This window comes from Tenrec ecaudatus, chromosome 6 (genome assembly GCF_050624435.1).
Source record: "Tenrec ecaudatus isolate mTenEca1 chromosome 6, mTenEca1.hap1, whole genome shotgun sequence".
NCBI lineage: Eukaryota > Metazoa > Chordata > Mammalia > Afrosoricida > Tenrecidae > Tenrec > Tenrec ecaudatus.
Genome location: NC_134535.1, coordinates 106464644 through 106487609, shown reverse-complemented (window position 1 = coordinate 106487609; position 22966 = coordinate 106464644). Strand labels below are relative to the sequence as shown.

The window sequence follows — 22966 nt, the reverse complement described above, 5'->3', positions numbered from 1 at the left end:
AAGTTGCAATTATTTTCTCACTTCTGTTCACAAACCAGAGAGATGTTTTCTACCCAGGTGACAACCTGTCTTACCCAATACAGCATGGAAGCTCAGGAAAGGCAGGTCCCTCTTGCGACAATTGTGACTTGACCCCGTGACAGACCTGACTCACCTTTCCCTGGACCTTCCAAATGCTACATGGAACAGTTTTCGGAGGTGGCCATCGTGGAGTCGAGTCCCGGTGCACTTGGACACTTTTACATTTAGTTAATAGCAACTCTTTGCAAAGCCCCAGATTTGGCTACACTTGCAATCATTTGTACAAATCACAAGAAAATGGGTATGAGATGTGTGACCCTCAGACATGTGTATTTGCACTGGGTTCACTTTCTGAGGTCCATACTTGGATGGGGGAACTTATACAAGATCTGGTTGGCCTGAAAGGAGATGTCAGTGATGTCCACCGAGAGGTTAGGTAGCATCTTCTACTACACAGCCTGGTTAAGCACACGGAGCATTGTTTCATTGGAGAGGCAGTCGGTGAAAGGAATGACCCGATCTCCGTATTCTGTGCAAAACTCAAAAGCTAAATTTTCCTAACCAAACACTCATATCTAGGGGTTAAAAAAGACATTTTTTAGGTGTGTATTGCTTTTCCAAATATTCAAAAAACACAGCACATGTGTAGACTTTCTCCAATTTCTGCTTCCAGGTGTGCTCAATGTTTTTCACTCTTTCAGTACTATTTTGGTTTTTAAATACCACACATTTAATGACCAAAGTCCTTGGGCTGAGATAAAAATCATAATTAAATATTATTCCATGCACCCAACAATGTCAGCTTCATGAGACTACACAAATAGGATTCCTTTGCTTGTTTTATTGACAAAAATAGTGCATAATTACAGATGCAAAGAGGAACCTGCAAACAATCGAGGGTGTTCATTGCCAGCAAAATGCAGTGCTCCCAAGGTCCTTTAGACATCCACGTGTAGAGTGCATTCACGACCGATGGCTCTTGTGTAACGAAGCCATTTTTGAATGTCTCATTGTGCTTCTACAACACCTTCAAAGAAGAATGAGGTAGTTTCCATTACTGTAACCACTCTATTTTCTGGATTTCCATGATTACACTTTGAGTTTAAATTCTCTTAACAAAATCCTCGACTCAAACATTTCTTTCCAGTCAAGCCTCATTGACAAGATGTTGATTTCTTTGTATGCAATTCATCCTAAAGAGAATCACTACCCACCCGAGAGACACGGGGCTCGCAGGAAGCCAGGGTTGACACTGACAAGAACTGAAATCAGATGTAGCTAACAGGACAGGCTCTCAAAGTTCCAGAATCGATATTCTCCCATCTCTGTAAGCTTCCAGTTCCAAACACTTCCTCATGCCCTCAAGGTGCCCTCGTGGCCCAGTGGGCTGAGGATTGAACTGGTAACTTAAAAGTCAGCAGCTGGAGCCCACGAGGTGCTCTGCAAGAGAAAGATGAGAGTCCGCTTCTCTCAGGATGCGTAGTCTTGAAACCCCATGGAGCAGCTCCCTTCTGTCCTGGAGAGGAGCGATGAGCGGGAATCAACTCAATTGCCGAGTTTCCTTGAGCAACTTATGTTCTCTTAGCTGCTGTATCTACTATGCACAAATTCTAACCGTGTACCCGGCCCCGTGTACTAGCTAGTTAGACGCATTGTGGCATCTTTCATTCTTGTAAATCACAAGAGAAACATCTGTAGGAATTTAGGTACATACAGATTAACTAGATCATTTCTAAGACCTGATTCAATATCTACTTATAGCCACCATCTTGAAAGAAGTCCCATACTCTTCACAAAGTTGGAGAAACTGAGGCAAATATTTGCATTCCTTTCTTAATCCCGAGAATGACTTTAGGAACTGTGTGAAACCAACTTGAGGGAATTGCAGCAAATTGTTGCACATTTTAGTCAAAAACCAAAGATAACTTTGAGCTAATTTCCAAACCAGTCATTTTTCACCAAGGACAAAGGGGTAGTGATAAATAACATTTCTAAGGGGAAAGAAAAACAAACAAACAATAATAACAGTACCAAGTCACAATACACTCCGTCATTTATTTTCACCTCAAGAAGTTTGAGTTCTAAAGAAAAAGAAGAGTTAAGGATGCCCAATAAATTCCACAAATTATATACCTAATAAACCTCTTATCTAGTAATCACCCAGTGATTCCTATGTAACAGAATCCTCAGTGTAGAACCTCGTGATTGCGGCTTAATTATAATATGATCAATTGTCAGCTACTTTTAATTACCTTCTAATTGGCACTATTTGCATTTGGCATCTCCATCGAAGCCAAACACCACAATGCAGAATGAAGAAAAAGCTCCTTTGGACAACACTGAAGTAACTTTGATTCCCCACCCCCTCAATTATTTCATTCTTTCTCGAATTCATTTTCCTCCTCTGACATCTTTAAAGTTTTCCCCGCAATCCAATAATCTATCATCTGTGTGGGTGAGAAAGAACCTCGCCATTATGTCAGTGGCTCTGAGGTACCACGTTCCCATCATGCTGATGGTACTTAGCACCCACCACCGCACAGAAAGTAGTCCATGAAACTACAATTCGTTCTCATTCTACACTCTACAGTTGAAGTCGTAGCATCCCAACCGTGAATTTTGTAATATTGTGTGATTCAGGTTTGGGGTGTTGTTAACTGGATCTCTTGTGATATGAAAATATATTTTTTCGTACAGAAGACATGGAATTGTAATTCTTATATCCAACAGATTTCAAAGAGCACTTTGATTTTGTAAGATGGAATTTGATGCCTTTAACAACACTATAAAAGAATGATGTGTCCATAGATCAAGCCCATAGGAATGATTTATCCCCTAACATGGCTATAGCTTGTTGCTTTATTACCAGCCTCTCAAGTATTAGAAGTCTTTTTACTATTACATATGCTAAGAAATAAATCATTTTCTTCTATATTTGTCTTTTTAAAAGAGCTTTTGGCAATGATAAAAATGAACCTCATTACTATTCTTTTATAAAATATCAAACTGTGAAAAATCATGGCTATATTAAAGTTAGTCTTCCACCTGTTATTTTCTAGGTGGTCAGACCCTTCATCTTTAGCTAAACACCTCTAAAGAGTTTGATTTACAGTATCTATTTCTCAGAAAAACGCACTCTCAGGTTCTTGTCTTTATTTTGATATTATCCAGCTTTGAGTTTAAGAACAGCAAGGACACCGTTATCTGCAGTGTCTTTTATTCCATGAACCGTAACAACTCAACATTGCTCAAAAGGAATGCTCCACAAAGGTACCAGCCTGGCAATGGTCAACTAAGACGAGAGAATTCACACGTGCAAGCAGTGGCGTTCATACTGAAACTCACTCACCCCTATCGAGCTGATTCCAATTCATAGCAACCCTAGAGGGTAGGATAGAACCCCCGCCCTGCCCCACCCCATCCCCCCGGTTAGTTTCTAAGACTGGAACGCTTTACAGTAGAAAGCCTCGTCTTGCTCCCTCAGAGCGACTTGTGGTTATGAACTGCCAACCTTGTAGATCACAGCCCAATGTGTAATCCACCAAGGCTCCACTGAGGCTTACATACAGAACACGAAGTACTAACCGGATCTAAGTAGCTTGTACCACAGAAAATGAATTTTATTTTAAAAGGACAAATTTCCACAAACGAATGAAAAGGTTTATTCTGTTCCCTGTTAAGGTCTGCTCTTGCCTCAGTTGCCTCATTATCCAATTATACAAAACACTGCTTTCGAGGGAAGGGCATGTAGAAAGGGAGAACCGATCTCGGAGATCTATGTGTAACCTCCTCTCTGGGAGATTGTCAAGGGGGAGGCGGGTGAGGGGAGACGCCGGGGAGTGTAAGATAAGATATAATAATTATTTATAAACTATCAAGGGACCAGGGGTGGGATCGGGGAGGGAGGGGGATGGGGGGAAAAAAAGGGAAACCGAGCTGATTCCAGGAACCCAAGTGGAAGGTGAATTATGAGAGTGATGAGTGCAACGAATGTATAAGGGTGCTTTGCTCATTTGATGTATGCACAGATTGTGATAAGAGCCTTATGAGCCCCAATAAAAAGATTTTTTTAAAAAAAAAAGAAAGAAAATGATTAGGGCAAAGAATGTACGGATGTGCTTTATACAATTGATGTATGTATATGTATATGTATGTATTGTGATAAGAGTTGTATGAGCCCCTAATAAAATGTAAATAAATAAATTAATTAATTAATTAAAAAAAAAAAAACCAACACTGCTTTCACATAAGCTTACTTCAAATAGGCCAGACACTTCATGAAGGGGATGCCTATGTACCATTTATTTTCAAAACGAATTTCCTAAGTTCTATCGTTGGTTGTGTTAGACACATACTTGAGGGCACTCAATCAACATATAGCACAAACCCTGATCAGACTGTGCTCTCTATCTCCTCTGTCATTTAGTAGGTAACGGTCAACGAAAAGCGGGTACCCTTCAGCTCCTTTGGGAAGCGAAAGCAGAAAACCACATTGTACTTGTGACAAGTATATAAAATCCACTAACATCAGTGAATTGAAGTGTTTGCATAACCAAATTAAGAAGAAATCTATAACACAAAGAATTCTTTGACTATATTTAGAATCAGGACACGAGATCAGAGATTCTCAGAACGTTTCTTCAACTCCTCTGCCATCTGCCTTCTGCAGCCATCTTTCATTCTAAATACTTTAGAAACGACTGTGCTAAATATCTTCATTTCATTGAAACTGACCAAATATTGTTTCTGCATAAAACTATACTGAGCATATGCTTGTAAAAGGAATTTCTTTACAAAGAATCCAATGGTTGAGTGGGGGGTAGAGAGAAAATAAGTTTATTTGGGTAACTGAGTTCGTAGTCAAGCGCCCCTAGGGAAAACTGATAGTGCAGTTTTTAAAATCCCATATTCTTCTAAGGCATACTGATTAATAATTCCCTTCAAGTGCTCAAGGGGCTCTGATTTGAAGAAAGCAAGACATCACTCGTCCTCAGTACAAGTATATCAAAGAAATGAAAATGAAGCATCTCATGCCTGCAGTGTAACGTAGGCTTCCCACAACTGACACTGCTGCCCATGCAGCTGACGCTGTGCTGCGCCCTTGCTGCGTCTCTGATCTCACTCCCACACGCCCTCTTCCGCTGTCTTTGGACGCACCGCGACCCCACGTGTGCAGAGGGGAGCATTCCACGGGGCTCCCAGGCTGTGAACCTTCGACACATCACTTGGTCTGGTTCCCAAGGTGCCTCTGGGGTGGGTTTGAGCTCCAGCCTTTCAGCTGGTGTTTACCTGTTAGCACTATCCAGGGACTCCGGAGGATGCTCACTATATCAGAACCAAAGCAAACAGAAGGATGCTCCAAAGAGCGGCTTCACTGTATTTGCCTTTTTCTTTCCTTTTCCCCGTCCTTTCCAATGTGCTGTGGAAAGCAAAGGCTTTCTGAGTTGGATCCTCAATAAGTGACTATATCAAAGAAAATTTCCACCAGCAAATATTCTTAAAATATACTCAGATTTTGCCTTCATTGGAACACTGTTTTAAAACCTTGGTTTCTACTGATGTGTTTTGGGAAAAGCTGACAAACTGGGTCTGAAATGTAGTAAGTGAATAAAGTGGGAAGAAGAGAACATGCAAAATAAGTTAATCATTATCATTTTAAGTGTCACCAGTTCTGTTTATATTCATGCACATGTGAATTGCTGAATCTCATTTGATCAACCCAATTAAACATTAAATAATTGCAGCCAATTATGCAAATATCAGCAACAATATTAATTTGTTAATCTTTTTGAGCAGATTAGCTTCGCATGTTCCTAATGTTAGACTATCTTATGCCTTAAATGATCAATTAGTGTTATGATCACTAAGTCTTGAAGGATGGATAATTGCCTAGCTATAATGTGCCACTCTTGCTGTATTAACCTACTGCAATTAAACAAATAGTGCACAAGGAAAAAGATGTGCAGATGTTCCTGTAAAAATCTATTTAACAAGTCAGTGTCTAGGTTAATTCTTTCTGTCTTATTACTTAAATGAGAATGGCAGATTGCTTTATCTCTACTAGGGAAATTTCCAGTTATTTTAAACAAAAATCTCCAAGTTTTGTTTTTTTTTAATTCATATCCTTAGCCTTCATTAGGTCTACTAAGAAAGGGTTTAAAATGCCCTTAAACTTTTATGATATAAATCACACATAGACAAGGCTGATACCTATTAATTACGCTTAACTTTCACAATGGACATGACTCGCCACCCTTAATTTAGAGAAGCAAAAACATAAATGTATGGCAAAGGAGTAATTTCTATTTCTCTTAGGAACTGGAGTTTAGTTATTATGCACTACTTGGCACGTTAAAACTACCCGGAAGCGTCTTCTAGATTAAACTCCAAACCCACTGCCAATGAGTTGATTCTGGCTCAGAGGAATCTTTTAGGGAGTAAATAGTCACATCTTTCACTTGTGGAGAGACTGGTGGGTTTGACCTACTGATCTTGTAGCTAGCAGACCCATGCCTAACCCACAACACTGCCAGGGCTACATGAGAAACAAGATTCTAGGATTTAGCCATTGCTTCTTAATGCTCGTGTGTAGAGAGCAGTTAGACACACTAAGGCCTGAAAAGAGCTGATGCTCCTGAAATTTCAGACTACCAATTAACAACCCCCTGAGAGATACTTTTCGCCACTCTTTTCCCCTTATACTTCTATAATGTTCATTTTCCTACTCTTTATCTGAAAAGATTTTAGGGTTACGAAATCTTAGCAAAGAATTAAAATCCCATTTGCCATGCATTGTTAAATGGCGTGCATAATTTTTTCCCAAAGCATCCAACTTTCAGGATATCCCCCCCTCTGGCTATGAAAGAGGACGGAATATGATGAGCAAGACGATAGTTATTAGGATTGAGGGAAATCAAAATACAGTATTTGAGAGTCAACCTTCCAAAGGGTAATGTTTTCTAATCGATTTTGTATTTTCTCAAGGAGAGTACAATTTTAACTCACTGCTATTCATGGAAGTAAAAAACCAAAATGTATATATGCGCACACACACACAATTTCTGTAAACACTCATTCATCCAATCCCAGTTCAAGAGGAAAGACTGTCTGCAAAGGCAGACTACAAAAAGCACAATATACCTTTTAGCTTGCTACCCACAAAATGAAACATGATCATTTATTTCATCGTTAACACTTAACATTTATCATTTGCCTTTGGTTGCATCTAGATGTCACTCTAGAATGTGTCTTCAATTCCAAGAGTCTTCAAATATAAATAACTGCTCCAACTAATTATGCCTCTGAGTATTTCTAATGACATATTAGTCTGTAGACAATAGAGACAACATGAGGTAAATACAACAATGTCAGCATCAATCACAAATCCTAATAAAGAGGCTTCCCAATATAGAAACAAAAAAGATACACTGTTTTATAAGCCAACTGTTCATTCGGTCACTATACATAATACCTACTGGGTATTTCACTCTGTGTGAATCAAGGGAGACAAAAAGAGATAAGGCATGAACGCTTAGCCTCGTAGTGGAGGCTGACGAAGAGCTGACGAACGTAAGGAGCCATGGGGGAACGGCGTCCAGCTCTGCTAACCCACCGGGTGAACGGAAAGGGAGAGAGGAGGTTGACTTGAAGATGGAGTTGGGGGTCTGCCAAAAAAAAAAGAAAAGGGAAGAAATCCAGTTTTGCAAAGGCTTGCTTTAAAAAGGACTATTGAAGAATGCAGAGGGAAAAAATAAAATGCAAGCAGAAAACACATTCTTGGGAAATGTTACCTATGAAATTTACTAAAATCCATTTTAAGCACACACCAACAGCATCTCATTTAGTTGAGGAGGAAAACATAATTGATGCTAAAGAGCAAAGGGACTAACACCTCAGAATCTACGGGAGGCGCTAAAAGTACTGAAGAAGAGGCTGGTTCTATGGCTCACGTTATCGTTTTCCTAGGAGAAGGGAAAGTAAGCTTCTACTACTACCAAGTTTACACGTCATCCGTTTATGATTGCAATTCATCTTTTCTGGCAGAAGGAAGCAATCACCCTGGCAACATACCAGTAATACAACTCTACATTGTACACAACTACAAAAAGGTAGCCAAAGAAATCTATCCTAATTCAGACTTGGTGTCTGTTCTAAATGGCATACAGATGATATCTTGGTGTGTCTCATTCAGGATACGATGACTGTCCAGTTGCTCTCTTCTCTCCCATACTATAAAAGCAAAAAACACATGTTTCAGAATAAAAGTCAACAATGCAGGAATAGCTTATAACAACAACAACAGAGCAAAGCAATAGAAAGTCTTGTTCCTGCTTTTTATATTGAAGGCATAGTCACATCAAAAGTAAAATTAAAGAAAAAGACAAGAGGGAAAGACATGTTAAACTGAATTAGGGTGGGGGAAAGCACACATAGGGAGATTTTTAAAACAATCGAATACTTGGAAAGAACCACAAGCTTTACAGTTATTGTTGCATTCATTCACAGCTGGTGTTAGCCCTGCGTATCTTTAAGAAAACACCTTTTGGTTACCACTTCTGTATTTAGTGTCTTCCTCTCCAAAGAAATCCAGTTAAATTATTTAATTATTATAACCTGTATGGTAAATAAATTATTCTCGAGGGGCCCTGGTGACATAGTGGTTAAGTACCAGGCAAGGAGCTGGCAGTTCTAACTTACCAGCTGCTCCGTGGAAGACAGATGGTGCAGTCTGCTTCCTTAACGGGTCAGTATTGGAAACCCTCGCTCGCGGTCAGTTTGACTCTGCCCCGTGGACTCGTTATGAATGAGACCCACTCAGGTGGCAATGGGTTTCAATCGCAGCAGCAGCAGCAGCAGCAACAGGCACCACAAGGCAATAGGTTGGAAATACATATTCCCAGGCCCCACCCAGCCTACTAACTCAGAAACTCTGGGGGTGCGTTCCAGAAACCTTTGTTTCAGCAAGCATTCTCAGCAACCCCGGTGCATGTGAGAATCGCTGCTCCACAATTCCCCATCTTGAGAACGTTTTATGTATATGAACAAAATCATTAATTGACAAAACCCCATGGATCTTAATAATGACCTTGTTCCCTAAAATGAAAGTTGATTGTGCTCTTTCAGTCTTCCATTTCCACCCAAAATAATCCTTCAAGTTATGGAACTGAATCACAAGTACTATTATTTGCATTAATAGTTTGGCTGAATATTGTTAATTAAATATAACATAGTCCAGAAGTAAAAAGACAGTTCTACATTCATGCAATTCTTGCATGCTCAGACCACCGTATCAAGAGCTTTACGGGATTAATATACCCATTAATCCTTAGAGTCACCCTGAACAACAGATTCCATTATCGTTCTCAATTTATGGATGAGAAATCAAATATTAGCAAAGTAAATAACTTGCTCAAAGGTTAGTTAATAAATGGTAGCACCCAGATTCTAGCCAAGGCCTTTGTCAAGCCAAAATGCTACTTGTTGATCACCATCAAACCTGTTTCGACAGGTTTGTGATCACATGTGGGAGTCAGCTTTGGAACAGATGCGCCCAGCCCAATGGGTCATTGCTGTTAGGTGCCCCCTGAGCTGGTACCTACGCCTAGGAACACGCTGTACAACAGAACTAAAAAATGGTCAATCCTGTGGCATCTTCACAAGTGTTGTTTGAGCTATTTACGTTGCAGCTATTGCAATCCATCTTGCTAAGACTCTAGCTCTATTTTCATTGACCTTCTACATTTCCCAAGTGCATTTGATACACTCTCTATCCTTGGCGTCAGGGAGGATTCTGGCCGTACCAACTAAAGACAGGATGATTAGTTCTCCTGACAGTCAGAGGTATTTTCACTATTCTTTGCCAACATCATCTTTCAAACACATCAATCCCTTCTGTCTTCTTTATCGCACACATATGAGAACATTGAGAATACCACAGCGTGGGTGCAGTGCACCACTTGTGTCCTCAGGGTAACATGTATGCTCTTACCACTTTCACTCGCTGTCATCGAGGAGACCCTTACCCACATGCAGCAAATTTGACAAACACATTGGTCATTGACTTCTTGGCTGCTGCTTCTATGAGTGTTGACTGTGGATCGGAGGAAAATGAAATCCTAGACAATTTCAATCTCTTTCTCTGTCTATACTGCTGTTGTCTATTGCTCCAGTTGTGAGGAATTTTTTATTTCATTACATTGAGCTGCGATCCATGCCAAAGACCACAGTCTTTGATTATCAGTAAGTGCTACAAGTCCTTTTGATTTTCAGTAAACAAGACGATATCATCTGCATAAACAAAACAAAAACAAGCCCCTACCCCACTCCCTAAAATCCCTCAATATCACCAAGTTGATTCTGACTCAGTGACCCTATCCAGCAAATGTTAATGAACCTGCCACCTATCCCGATGCCAATTTTCTTACGCAGTCCTGCTTCTCAATGTTCGCGCAACATTCGGATGGAGTAACCATGGTAAAAAGATATGACCCTGACACATCTTTCCAGATGTTAGATCGCACATTAGTCTCCTTATTCCAGTCGAATGACTGCCTCCTACTATGTGTAAAGGTTTAACGTGGGCACAGTAAAGTGTTCTGGAATTCTCATTCTTCCCCATGTAATCTGGTATGATCCATACAGACAAATGCTTTGCATATTCAGTAAGACATAAATCAACATCTTTTTGGGGTTTTCTGCTTTTGGTCAAGACCCATTTGACATCAGCAATGACACATCTCATTCCACATCCTCTCCTGAATCTGGCTAGAATTTGTGGCAGCTCCCCATTGATGTTCTGCTACAAGTGTTTTTGAATTATCTTCAGCAAAATTTTACTTGCATATAATATTAAGGATATTGCTGGAAAAAATGTTGAACTACCTATGTCTAACTGGAATCCTGGAGCAAAAAAAAATAGAATATACAGAGAAAATAGTAGACAAAAATCATGGACGAGAACTTCCATACACCATATAAGTGGAGAAAATAACTACTCAAGTAGTTCAGAAGACCCTAACCAAGTTAGACCCCAAAAGGATAACATCTTGGTGAAACATAGTCGATTTTCCAAGAGTTGGGAAAAGGAGACTCCTGTGAGCAGCTAGAGAAACCATAAGGACAGAAAACTACAGATCAAGATCCCCTAATGTACATAAACACAAATTTTCTCACAAAATCTTGGCCAATAGAATCCAACAATATGTCAAAAAGGAAACAAACACTATAGCATTATCAAGAGGGATTCATACCAGGTACACAAAGATTATTCAACATTAGAAAATCATTGTAATCCACCATAAAAACAAAACAAAAATTAAAAACCACATGCTATCAATTGATACAGTAAAGGCATTTGATCATATACAACACACATTCCTGAATAAAAATATACTCAACAAAATAGGGATAGAGGGGATATTTCTCAACGCAAGAAGGATCATATATGAAAAACCAACGGGCAACATGTTGTTCAACGGAGAGTAACTGAAAGCATTTCCCTTGCAAAGGGGTACCAGACAAGGGTGCCCCGGCATTACCACTCTTCTTCAACACTGTGCTGGGAGTCTTCAACAGAACCCTAAAAAAGTATGAGACACCAAAAAGAAGTCAAAGCAATCCAAGTGGGCAAAGAAGAAGCAAAACTTATTATGTGCAGATGATATGATTTGTATGTCGAAACCCCACAGGCTTGACAAACAGATGGTTAGAAACAATAGAAAGATTTGACCACATGGTCAGATACAAGATTAACAAGCAGAAATCAATCAGAGAGCTCTGAAAAATACATAAAAACAATACCATTTACAATCGTTACACAAAAGATGAAATACTTCGGAACAAACTTAACCAGAGAAACAAAAGGCCTGTACAAAGAAGACCACAGAACACTATTACAAGAAATCGAAAGAGACCTACCCAAGGGGAAGCATAGCCCATGTTCATGGTCAAACTCACTGCCATCAAGTCAATTCTGACTCACAGTGACCCACAGACCTGTTCCAACTGGTTTCTGAGACTGTCACTATTTACAGGAGCAAAAATCCTCTTTTTTCCTCCCTCGATCAGCTGGTAAAGGCTTATCGTGAAAATGTCAACACTACCCGAAGCAATCTATAAATACAACGCAATTCCCACCCAAAATCCTAACTTTAAATGGAAAAGCGGATTACCAACTCCACGTGGAAGGGAAGAGCCCAGGAGAAGGAATGAATACCTTACAAAGAGCAACAAACTAAGGGGCCTCACATTACCTGACCTCAACGTCTATTTCACAGGCACAGTAGTCAAAACAGCCTGGTCCTGCTAAAATGGTAAGTACACAGACCAATACAACAGAATTAAAATTCCAGAAAAAAATGTATCCACCCAGGCAACTGATGTTGAACAAAGGGCCAAAACATATTAAATAGGAGTCTCTTCAACAAATGGTTCTGGCAAAATTGGGTGTCCATTTGCTGGGAGTAAATCAGGACCCATGCCTCACCTTATGTGCAAAAACTGATCTCAACGTGGACAGAGACCTAGATGTAGCTCCCAGATCTATAAAGATCATTAATGAAAACAAAGGAACAAATTTAAGGGCCCTATTCCAGGGCACACACATACTATCAACTGTAACGAAGGAAACACACAGAGTGGAAGACAAATAGATGACCGAGAGCTATAAAATGAGACATTTATGTGCATCAAAAGACGTCATCACAAGAATTAAACGGGAGCTCATACACTGGGGAAAAATCTTTACCAAGGGCTTAATGGACAATGAAGTACTCTCTAAAATCTATAAAATAGTGCAAAACCTCAGGAAGGTAAAAATAATATATCCAGTTGAGTGAGCAAAATACATGAACAGTTCACCAAAAATTACATTCAAATGACTAACAAACACATGGAAAAATGCTCAGGAACACTAGCTCATGAAATGCAAATCCAACCAATGCCAGCCCAACTAAAAGCAAAGCAAAACAGAACAGAAAACAACACATGCCGGAGCGGGTGCAGAGACTGGAAGCCTCGTGCATTGCTGATGGGTCTGTCAACATGTACAATCATTGTGGAAAGCGATGGAGTTCCTTACAACTAGGAACAAAAACCGTGTGAAGACGCACGTGTGCTGTTACACACCCGAAAGAAGTAAAAGACAACCCCTGGAAGCCCTCGTGTGTTCCGTGGGCTGGGAAGCCCAATGCTCTAGCTTGTGTTCTGGCTTGTCATGGTCCTGGTATCGTCATCCCTCTGCGCTCCCTGGGCCGCCCGGGATCGAGGAGATTCAGGGTACGGGAATCTTAGGGTCGAAAGAATGTGCGTTAGACCCTGGCTCTTCATTCTTTGTTTTTTGTCAGCAGGTCTCCCTACGATGCACGCTGGATCTGATCTGGTTTCCAAAATCTTATGCATTGGGGGGTTGTCTTGTTTCCTCTGGGTTTTGACTGTACATATTAGTGGATCTCTTGGGAGTGTCACGTCATCTGAGGTCACCCACTCTCCTGAAGTGGCAGATGTTCTTTTGTTTCTCGGGTATGAAAACCGGAACTGATGAACCTATAGAGTCAGCAAGTGGAGGAAGAGGCTTGGGAGGAGGGGGAGAGGGTGAAGGGGCCATAACGGTCAAGGGGTCCGTATAGAAAAATAATGGCAACTGACTGCGGGCGCAAAGTACAATTGTGCTGGACGTGATCGAACTACGGAACGACTTGATAGATGTATGAATCCCAATTAATAAAAGAAATGGCCAATCCCTTCATTAGCCCTCCAAGTTTATGCAATTACAGTTACCCTTGCTAATAATCATTCACAACTGAGTCATGGAATCCTATCAGTAGGGTCCCTACCTTCTCCGACCCCGGCCGTCAAGAAAAAGTCACTTGGTTGGAGCTATAAAGGCTATGGCTAAAGAGCCCTATTAATTAACGCACTGCACAGTAGTCATTAATTAGAACCAAGTGTCTGTGCTTTAACAGTCCAGCAGCTCTACATTTCGAATCTCATAGGCTGAAGTAAATTTGCTTTTAATTAGTGGCCAAGGTTCTATAAAAGATTGAAAATCAACAACAGCCAGAGGCTGTATCATTCTATGAACCTGCATAATATGCATAGTTTCAACCCTCTCACCCCACAATTGGTTCTTACATAAAATCACAGCATTCAGACAAGAATTCCTGCCGTATGCCACTCCTGGTAATTCGTAATGCCTAACTCTGGCCTTGGCCTGTCCTCTGCAAACTCACAAGCAGGTTTTCCATTTGGCTGAAGGATAATTCAATGTAAGCCCGCAAAGAAAAATAGTTCAAAGTAGCGATGACAGATTTTAGCAGATAGAAATGATTTTCATGCCTCAAGATGGGTATCCATACACGGAGAGGGAGAGACCCACACGCCTACCTGAGCCAGGGCGTCACCATATCACTGCCAGTGTCAGCACAGCACCATCTCAGTGTTTGCCAGCACGGCCACAGGCCTTACTTAATTGGCTTTTTTCATTGGAATCAAGATAAGGCCAGAGCAGTGTGATAAATTAGCCTCTGGGGTAGCATTTTATACCCCTGCAGGAGATAATCTGTATGGGAAGAATTTTAATCAGCTTGTGAATTCCATTTAGAACGCTAAACCAAACCATGACTAAAGACCCGCTCATCACTGCGTTTCTGAGGTACGAGTGCCGAAATATCTTGTATGGCCTTTACAAAAATGCCTTTCACGTGCCAAAAGCCAACCTGCGTGTTGTGTCTTCACTCTGCACTCCCATGAAAACATAATCGGTGTTTTGCTGCGTGCCAGGTAACAGTCTGTCATTCTTGTTCTAAATCCGACGGAACAGCTGTGCAAACTTTTGAAATGGCACAAGGTGTGGAGAAGCGTGTGTCGGGGAAGAAGGAAAGGGCTGAGAAGCTGGTCGTGGAAGTAAATCCTCAGGGAAATTCCGAAATAGTTAGTGTGCATCCGGACAATGCGGATAGCTTCTTTCAGAAAAAAAGGCAACTGAAAGTCCCTGAGCTGCTCCCCTAAAAGGAGGGAAAAGTGGTGAGCACTCAGTGATTTGCCTTACAAAGCGGGAGCCACCCACAGGGCACACGCATGTGCCATGTTCTGCAGCGACCCCAGGAAGTTCCCTTTTTGCACGCTGGTCACGGGCTCCACCTGTCACTGGCAGTCGCGGCGACCTTCCCACTTTCGAAAGCCTCAAAAGCAACAATGTGACTGCTTTGGCTCCACAAACATGGGACCCTGATGTTCACGAGACAGGCTCCAGCATCTGTCTTATTCTGAAAGCAGCATCGATGGGTATTTCAAGTTCTTTTAACATTTTTTTCAGATGCCACTGTTAATTATGAGTATGGAAAGCAAAGCCAAACATGTGGGAGTACACCCCCAAATCAGACCGATTGGCTGGGTGGAGAAAATTTCTTCTCATCAAATCCTTGAAATTCGTTTGGAAAACTTTATTGAGCCCATGAAGTCTACCCATGGACATGTTTGGGTGTAAAGCGATACCATGGTGAGTATGACTATCATTACTGTAAATGAAGTTGAACGTTCAAATACATTTCCCATACATGTTCGCCTGGGCTCCTCAGGCGTTTGGAAGAAGTGGTGCTCCTTGGTGAACTGACAGAGAAAGGAGTAGAAGTGCATCGGTAAAGTGTCTCGGGGCGTGAGGCTGAGCAAGGAGGGCACAGAGGCAGGACACGATCCTTCCAGCCGCCCCAGCAGAAGACAAGGGTGAACCGGTTGGAATGCATTTGAAAGGCACGTGTGTCCATCACGGACCTCGTGCAGCTGCAGGGAGCAGTGGCATGCGAGGGAAAGCAGGCTTTTACTGGAGGCAAGAGATGTTGCTTAAGGACATGCCTTTTTTTTTAAGGAGAAAAGTCTTTAAGAATAAGCAAATCTTTATGATATGGCCAAACAGTCGGCGAGATGGCAAAAGCGGGCGGCGTCAGAAAGCAGAGAGGGCGACAACGTCGTGAGGGCAAAGGGGCGTGTGAGGGTGAGTGTGCGGAACAGCCAAGAGCCGGGACAACCCGTGCTGCATCAGAGAGAAAACGCGGCTGCTAGACGCTGTCCCCAAGGTTAAGTCTGATGAAGGACACAGAAGTGCTTCCTTCTATTATTTAAAAAAAAAACTAGAAGAAGAAAAGGAAAGAGAAGCTTTCATTGGAAATGCTCCACCCTGCCAGGTGGTATCTGTACAGCCATCTAAAACCCAGAGTCCCGCACGGCTAATGAGCGAGCGGAATGGGATGAAACACTTAACCTCAGAGCCCCTCCGGCACAACACCCGCTAACAAGGACAATCGCTGTGTGGGACGAAGGAACGGTGCCCGGGGTCATGCTGGCGAGTCCGGAGGGGGCTGGGGTCCCCGTTTTCCATTTCTCAGACACCCTGCAGGAAACATCTATGTTTCCATGTACTGTCCAAGGGGTCAAGTGTAAAACACGACGCAATGCTGTGCTGCTCCCTAAACGATCACTTGAAGTATTTTTCTTGGAGACAGACAACCTAGTAGCTTGGCTGCCTGCACAAAGTGGTCATCCTGTAAGCGGATAATTTTAAGACTCCTTTAGATTACATGCCCACAGGCATTGAGTAAGTGAAGAAAGAAGTAGTCTTAGAGTTTTAGACCATCCCCGCCTGCCACGCCCTTTTAAATTTAAGAATTTAGAGATTTGGGTGTTTGGGGTTTGCGGTTTAGGGTCACTGTTCTCTCACATGCTCTAGGGTGACCGCCCTCGGTTCAGTGTAGAACTTAGAACGGTATCAGGACTTTTCAGTGTTGCTCATCACTGTGACAAGGGCACAGGGGAAATCCTCAGGGGCTTCAAGAACTACGTTATACACTGTTGTTTCGGCGCCAGCCCCGTCTCCACTCAGAGGGCCCTGTGGACCACAGACGGACACGTCGCCCAGCCCTTGCTGTGCCCACTGTCAGTGCTCTGCTAGAGGCACGCTTTGGCTCGATCCATCTCTCTCTGAGGATGTTCCTCTTTCCTTTTAATGGCCTTTTACTTCACAAAATAGGATGATATCCTTCCCCAGGGATTAGTCCCACCAGCAAACATAATCTGACTCGGTAAAGCATCCTTTCTGAGTTTTATAATGTACCCCCATCCACCCCAAAACGACACGTTTCAATTTATCTTTAGGGTTCGCACACACTTATTTCGGCTCCATCACAATGTCGATAGCCCATAATCCTTTTAGCCTAAGAATGCTTCCCTCCTGAAGGCTTTGTGTGTCAAACCCCTTTTCTTAGATCTGTTTTTCCACAAGGAACTAACCATGCTGTGCTTCTCTAGCTCTGGTGCCTTTACTTTTGTTTCCCTTTTGGTACTTTACATCCACATCAAGTCGACTTACATTTCCTTTTTTATTTTATTGCCAAGAAGCAATCCTGAAATCTATTGTTTGGTGGATTGACCGCCATAGAATGGACTAGACTCTTCCAAATAATCTTCCCACACGATCTTGTCTTCTTATCACTATAACACTTCCTGCCCTCTTAAAAATCTCTCAACTGTTGCTTTAGATAAAGACTCTCATAAGCGAGCCAACTAATTTTTGTTCTAATTATTTCCTTTAAAAAATAGAACATTAATGATTTACTAACTTTATCAGAGCTACGCACAGCTATGGAAAAGCAAAACAAAAAAACAAAACTTGAATAAGCCCTTGCAGATGTTTTTACTAACTATCCTTCAATTAACTTTAATCATTTCTATGTACAGTAGAAAACTCTGAGTAAATTTTCCTTCTTCCAATATAAAGATATTCTTCTACTTAGCTTAGTTTCCATAGCCACATTATGCTAAAGGATACAAAAATTACAAACATTACTCTTTTAATAGTAAACATTTCGCATAAAAATTGCTGAGATGGTAAAAAAATATGCCGTTTTTATCACTATTCAAAAATCTAAAGACTTGAAGCTTGCTGGGTTTTAAGTAACTGTACATTTTTATATAGTACTCAGGGCACAACTTCACCTGACTTTACTATCAAACTATCAACTTTATTTCACCTTCAGTACAAATCTTGGCTTTCCGTGTGTTTTCATTGGCTGGCAATGAGAGTACATGGGACTCAACTAAAATCTCCTACTTGCAAATTACTGAACAGGGTTACTTGATATTTGAGATATCAATAACTTGCCAAAAAGATGCCTAAATGCCTGACAGACAAGGCATTATGTAAGTTGCTGCTCCTAAATTTTAGTAATGCTGTGCTTTCATGTTCATCCCTTTTGAAGTATTTTTCCCATGTGACTTCTTCTTTGGCCCATTAAATATCTAATAGTATGTTGCTTCATATCTGCATATTGTTAAATTTCTAGAGAAAACTATCTTAGGATATGTAAAAGCAAATGGTTTATTAGGTTAAAAGATCAGGTAACATGTTTATATCTACTAAGGCCTTATTATGGTAGGAAGAAAAGGATATAAATGCTTACAAAATATTGGAAGTTGATATATTAACATATTCACAATGTTGAGATCGCAGTGTTAGAATTAAAGCTGATGAACTTTATGCTTTCTTCTAGTTTTTAAGTTTCTAACAAAAATATTGACACAAATAAGTGAGATTTTAAACCGCCAAAATTATATATATATATATATATATATATATATATATATATATATATATATATATATATATATACACACACACATGAGACAGCCCTACGGACAGAGAGTGAGATTTTAACCAGTTAAAATTACATATACCTACATAAGACAGCCCTACGGACCGAGAGTAGTTTGGGGAACTGACAACATATCTTTTCCCCTTCATTTTACTGAGTATGTGCTGCCTCTCCCCTTGCTACTTTGCCCACATATGCTACCAGGAAAGGCGTTCTTGAATTTAACTTACCCCACATTTCAAGATTTGCTCTTTTTTTTCCCCGTTGAAATATATTTGGTTCTACACTCGAATTCAGGGTCTACACATTTTAAAAGGAAGAAGCTCTTACTTGAATGCTAGTCAATTTCTCCAAAATCCGGCTTGCAAGCGTAGCACCGTTCTCCATCGTTGGAATGTGTATGTTCTGGGAAAGAGAGAGATGGGCTAAGTCGAGGGCAGTCCAGTTCAGAGTGAGAACAAGTACAACACTTGGGAATGCTACCGTCTTCAGGCAATTTCACTGAAACAAGGAACAGTACAACCTACTGATTAAATGTGCTAGCTTCTTATTTTGATTTCAGTTGAAAACTAACCAATCATCGGCTATCCACTCCTTAGCAACTGATACTGGGGCACACTTGGTTTATACACCAGTTTTTAGACTTACTTGGGAAACCAATGAGAAATTAGGAATATCTAAAAGAGAGGCTAAACTCTTAAGAACTTCACATCTTCCAGGATTCTGAAACTCTGAGGATAAAGGATTGTTCTCCATCTCTTTTAGCAGGAAACATCTCAAAAATATTTTTCCCACCATCAAAATCAGTTTTGTATTAAGCTTTTATGAAAATAGGATAATTGTTAGTTGTACCTATTGCTCCTGAATTGCCCCCCAGGAGTAAGAGCATTAAAAATGCTAGACTTTATAAAGATATCTAGAAATAATTAAAATTCAAAAACTTAAAAATTGAGTAACTCTTCAGTGCAAAGTAGACCAATAATACATTGGTTTTGATGCACCCACAACAAATACTAATACGTAGCTTTATAGTCAGTAAAAGTATTGACATAAAATAAAACCTACGGAACAATAATTCTCTGGATGGAATTAGACCAGGCATCGTATCTTTAAAGCAATTAAAAAAAATCAAGCAATGAAGCAGCCATCATTAAAGTCAAATGAAAAACCAATCCAATCAGCTGAGGAGTATTATACCATAGACCTTAAAAATCAATAGATTCTCTATTTAATGAATAACTTAAGCCAATTCACATTTTAAGAGTAACATATGAATGACATGAAGTTAGAAAGTGAGACACCAATGTTAATTATGAGTACTTAAAGCTTAATTAAAAAGACAAGCAAAGCCAATTGCCAAAAACATGGAAGTACAACACAGAATCAGACTGATTTGCTGGGTGGAGAAAATGTCTTCTCACCAAATCCTTGAAACACTTTTGGAAAACTTTAGTGAGCCTATAAAGTCTAGCCATGGAGAAGATATTTTTTGTAAAGCAATACAATGATTATTATGACTATTATTATAATTATAAGTGAAGTTGATTGTTCAAACACATTTCCCATACATGTTTGCATTTCTCCTCCAGTCGTTTGGAAGTATTTTTGAAAACCACCAGTTAATCACCTGTGGCGTGTTCCTTAATGAAGTGCTGATAGAAAGAGAAAAGAGTAGAAGCGTGCTGGTGTAACTCTAACCCTTACACTGAAGAATGCAAATACGGGGCCTGTCGGAACACAACACTGACTTTCCGTCATGTTTGAGCTGACACAAAATAACTGGAAAGATGGTCATTTGATAGTGCCCCAGCTGATGGAATGCCAAGTTGTAACAAACCCCTTTGCACCCTCCGTTCAGCTAGAACTTGGTGCACATGTTTTAAAAATGTGATGAAATTCCAAGGAAAGGTTTGGGAATGCCGGAGAAAGAGGAAGCACTGTCTTACCTCACCCTTGTACAGTACGTCAGAAACGGGGCACACTACACAGGCTGTCCCAGAGCCAAACATCTCTCTCACTCTGTTCGCCGCTATGGCGGTGGTCAAGTCATCCATGGTGAGGTACCTCTCCGACACCTTAAATTCACCCTGTTTTAAAGATAGAAAAGTAAAAACGAATATATGCTAAACAATATGCGAAGCCACCTACAACACTTGCTCTCAACTCAGTGTACTGATCGTCCTTAGAGATAAAACTGGAAAGGACACAATACCATCTTATGCTGAATACACTGAGGGATTCAGGAAGCTACTGAAAATTCACACGAATTTGAGAGACCAGGAAAGAAAGCACATAAGACGATCACTGTAAGTTACATAACATATTCTGATAGAGAATACTAGCTGTTTCCCCCTTTGGCTTGATGTCAGCCGCAGAGTCTCACAAAGTGTAACTCTGAGAGCTACTACAGGCAGCAACTGTGTTTCTAACCTCATTTTATCACAGACGAGAAGAGCATTGTACAGATGTCGACCATGTTAAAGACCACAAGCCACGGAGAAAGTTCTGGAATTCTTAAGGTACGTATTAGCACCCCCATTTTCCAGTGGAAAAACCAAAGTGCAGGGTGATGGGGTGAGACCCACATGGTCAGGCAGCTAGAAAGCAGGAAGAGACCCAGATCCTATCAAACTGGCTCTGCAACTGGGCCTCTTTCTATTGTTTTGTTTTTGTTATTTTATGGAGTGAAAATGTAGACTGAGTGCAGCTACCTGAAATGGATGTATTGCGAAAATCTTTGTGAAATCGCATTGCATGTGTATATTTTTTTTCTCTCAAGTGCATCGATTCAGTGACTGTGCAGTAGTAATCGTCTATCTTCTCTATTAGTATATTAGGTTGAGTTTCACCCTAGAATTATTGGTAAGCCTCACTGACTTCTGCTTAGTTACTGAGGCATTTGCTCCACGATAGGAAATGAGGAGGAAATCCAATATTTAAAAACCATTTTTGCAATTCTCATTCTTCTTTTTTTTTTTTTGGCGATTCAAGTTCAACATTTGTGAACAGTCTATTTCAATTAGAAACAGCAAAAAAAGTGATAGATTTTTATCTTAATAGGCATGTTTTTGAAAAGCCACCAACCTACAATAGACACAAAGGGAATCCAAGCCACTGGCACGATTCAAGCATTAGGAGAGAGAGATGCAGAACGCTGTAAGTAGGTTTGGAAGAATGGGGAAATAAGTCTGCAGGGAAACATGGCTTGTTGGCAATTTCAATTTATCTCAGTTGCTATTGTATTGTTCAAAGATTTAAAAAGAAATAAAGTCCAGAATATCCAAGCTGAATTCTGTATTCTTGGAGGGTGAGGGGTGCCGAAGGAATCTTGTAAATAAACAGAATTGTTTTCACTCTGCTCCCCCTGCCTTATCTTTGGACAATTTCCCCTGTCTGGCAAGTTGTGGTAACCCCCCACCTGCCTCTTGGCATTTCATGCCTCACTGTTTTAAAATAGCTTTTAAAATAAATTATAGCTAAGGAGTCAAGAAGGGGGTGAAAGAAAACTTCCTCCATAATAACCTATTTTTCATGCTAGCAAATCATTAGTGTGGGACTGAATTTTTTCTTACAACGTGTCATCAAACCTTCTGTACTTGGTTGATTTTTTTCTTTAATAAAACAAAAATTACTGAGCTTCAAAAATACATCTTTTCAACTGCAAGCATATTTAGGACAGGGCAAGCTGTTTGAAATTATACCAACCGTTTGTAAATGTCATGGCCAATGTGCCAGCCAGCATGTGGCAGTTGGGTCTTGTCTACTTCAGGGCTTTGTGGGATTATTTACAGCACATTTCCTGCTTTCAAGGTTGTTTCCAGAGAAGCTGCTAGTCCTCTCCTAGCTAGAGAATGAGTGTGTGTTGCTAAATATTTGTCCTATTAGTCCTGTTTGACCACAGTACATGTAAAGCCCCTTCCTGCTCCTTGGAGACCATTTTAACACATGGGGCCAAAGTTCCATCCAAGAAGCTCTGCCAACCAACCAACTCATTCAAAATCCATGTTGGGTGTGCCATGTCATTTCCAATACCAAATGGCTCGATGTGCTTGCCTCTGTCACACAGCTCTGAAAGTCTACTGCAAACAACTTTACATTTGCTCGAGTGTTTTGATTTCAATATAAGTAGGTATGTAGGACTTGGAAGGAATAGGATAGGCAGACAGCAGTCACACAAGCCATGTTATGTTAGGAAATATTTATATGTCAATAAAATACTTTAACTTCTACTCATGTCATGGTTGCACTAAAGTAAATACGGGCATACTTTTTAAAATTGGTGAGAAAATAGAAATGGAAAGATA

The 22966-nt window shown here is 40.5% G+C and overlaps 1 protein-coding gene across 4 annotated transcripts in view; it reads right to left on the bottom strand.

The window, feature by feature from the left end:
- Positions 1–920: 920 nt before the first annotated feature.
- The window catches only part of BCAT1 (branched chain amino acid transaminase 1), a 114903-nt gene continuing 92857 nt past the window's right edge, over positions 921–22966 (bottom strand). For 3 of the 4 annotated variants that reach the window (XM_075551985.1, XM_075551988.1, XM_075551987.1), the window contains exons 9-11: positions 20609–20749; positions 18993–19067; positions 7163–8250 (exon numbers count right to left, since the gene is read on the bottom strand). In XM_075551985.1, the coding sequence (XP_075408100.1) occupies positions 8209–8250; positions 18993–19067; positions 20609–20749 (258 nt within the window). In that variant the 3' untranslated portion in view covers positions 7163–8208. Of the gene's footprint in view, positions 1049–7162; positions 8251–18992; positions 19068–20608; positions 20750–22966 lie in introns of those variants that run through there. The other variant, XM_075551984.1, reaches the window with a different exon arrangement.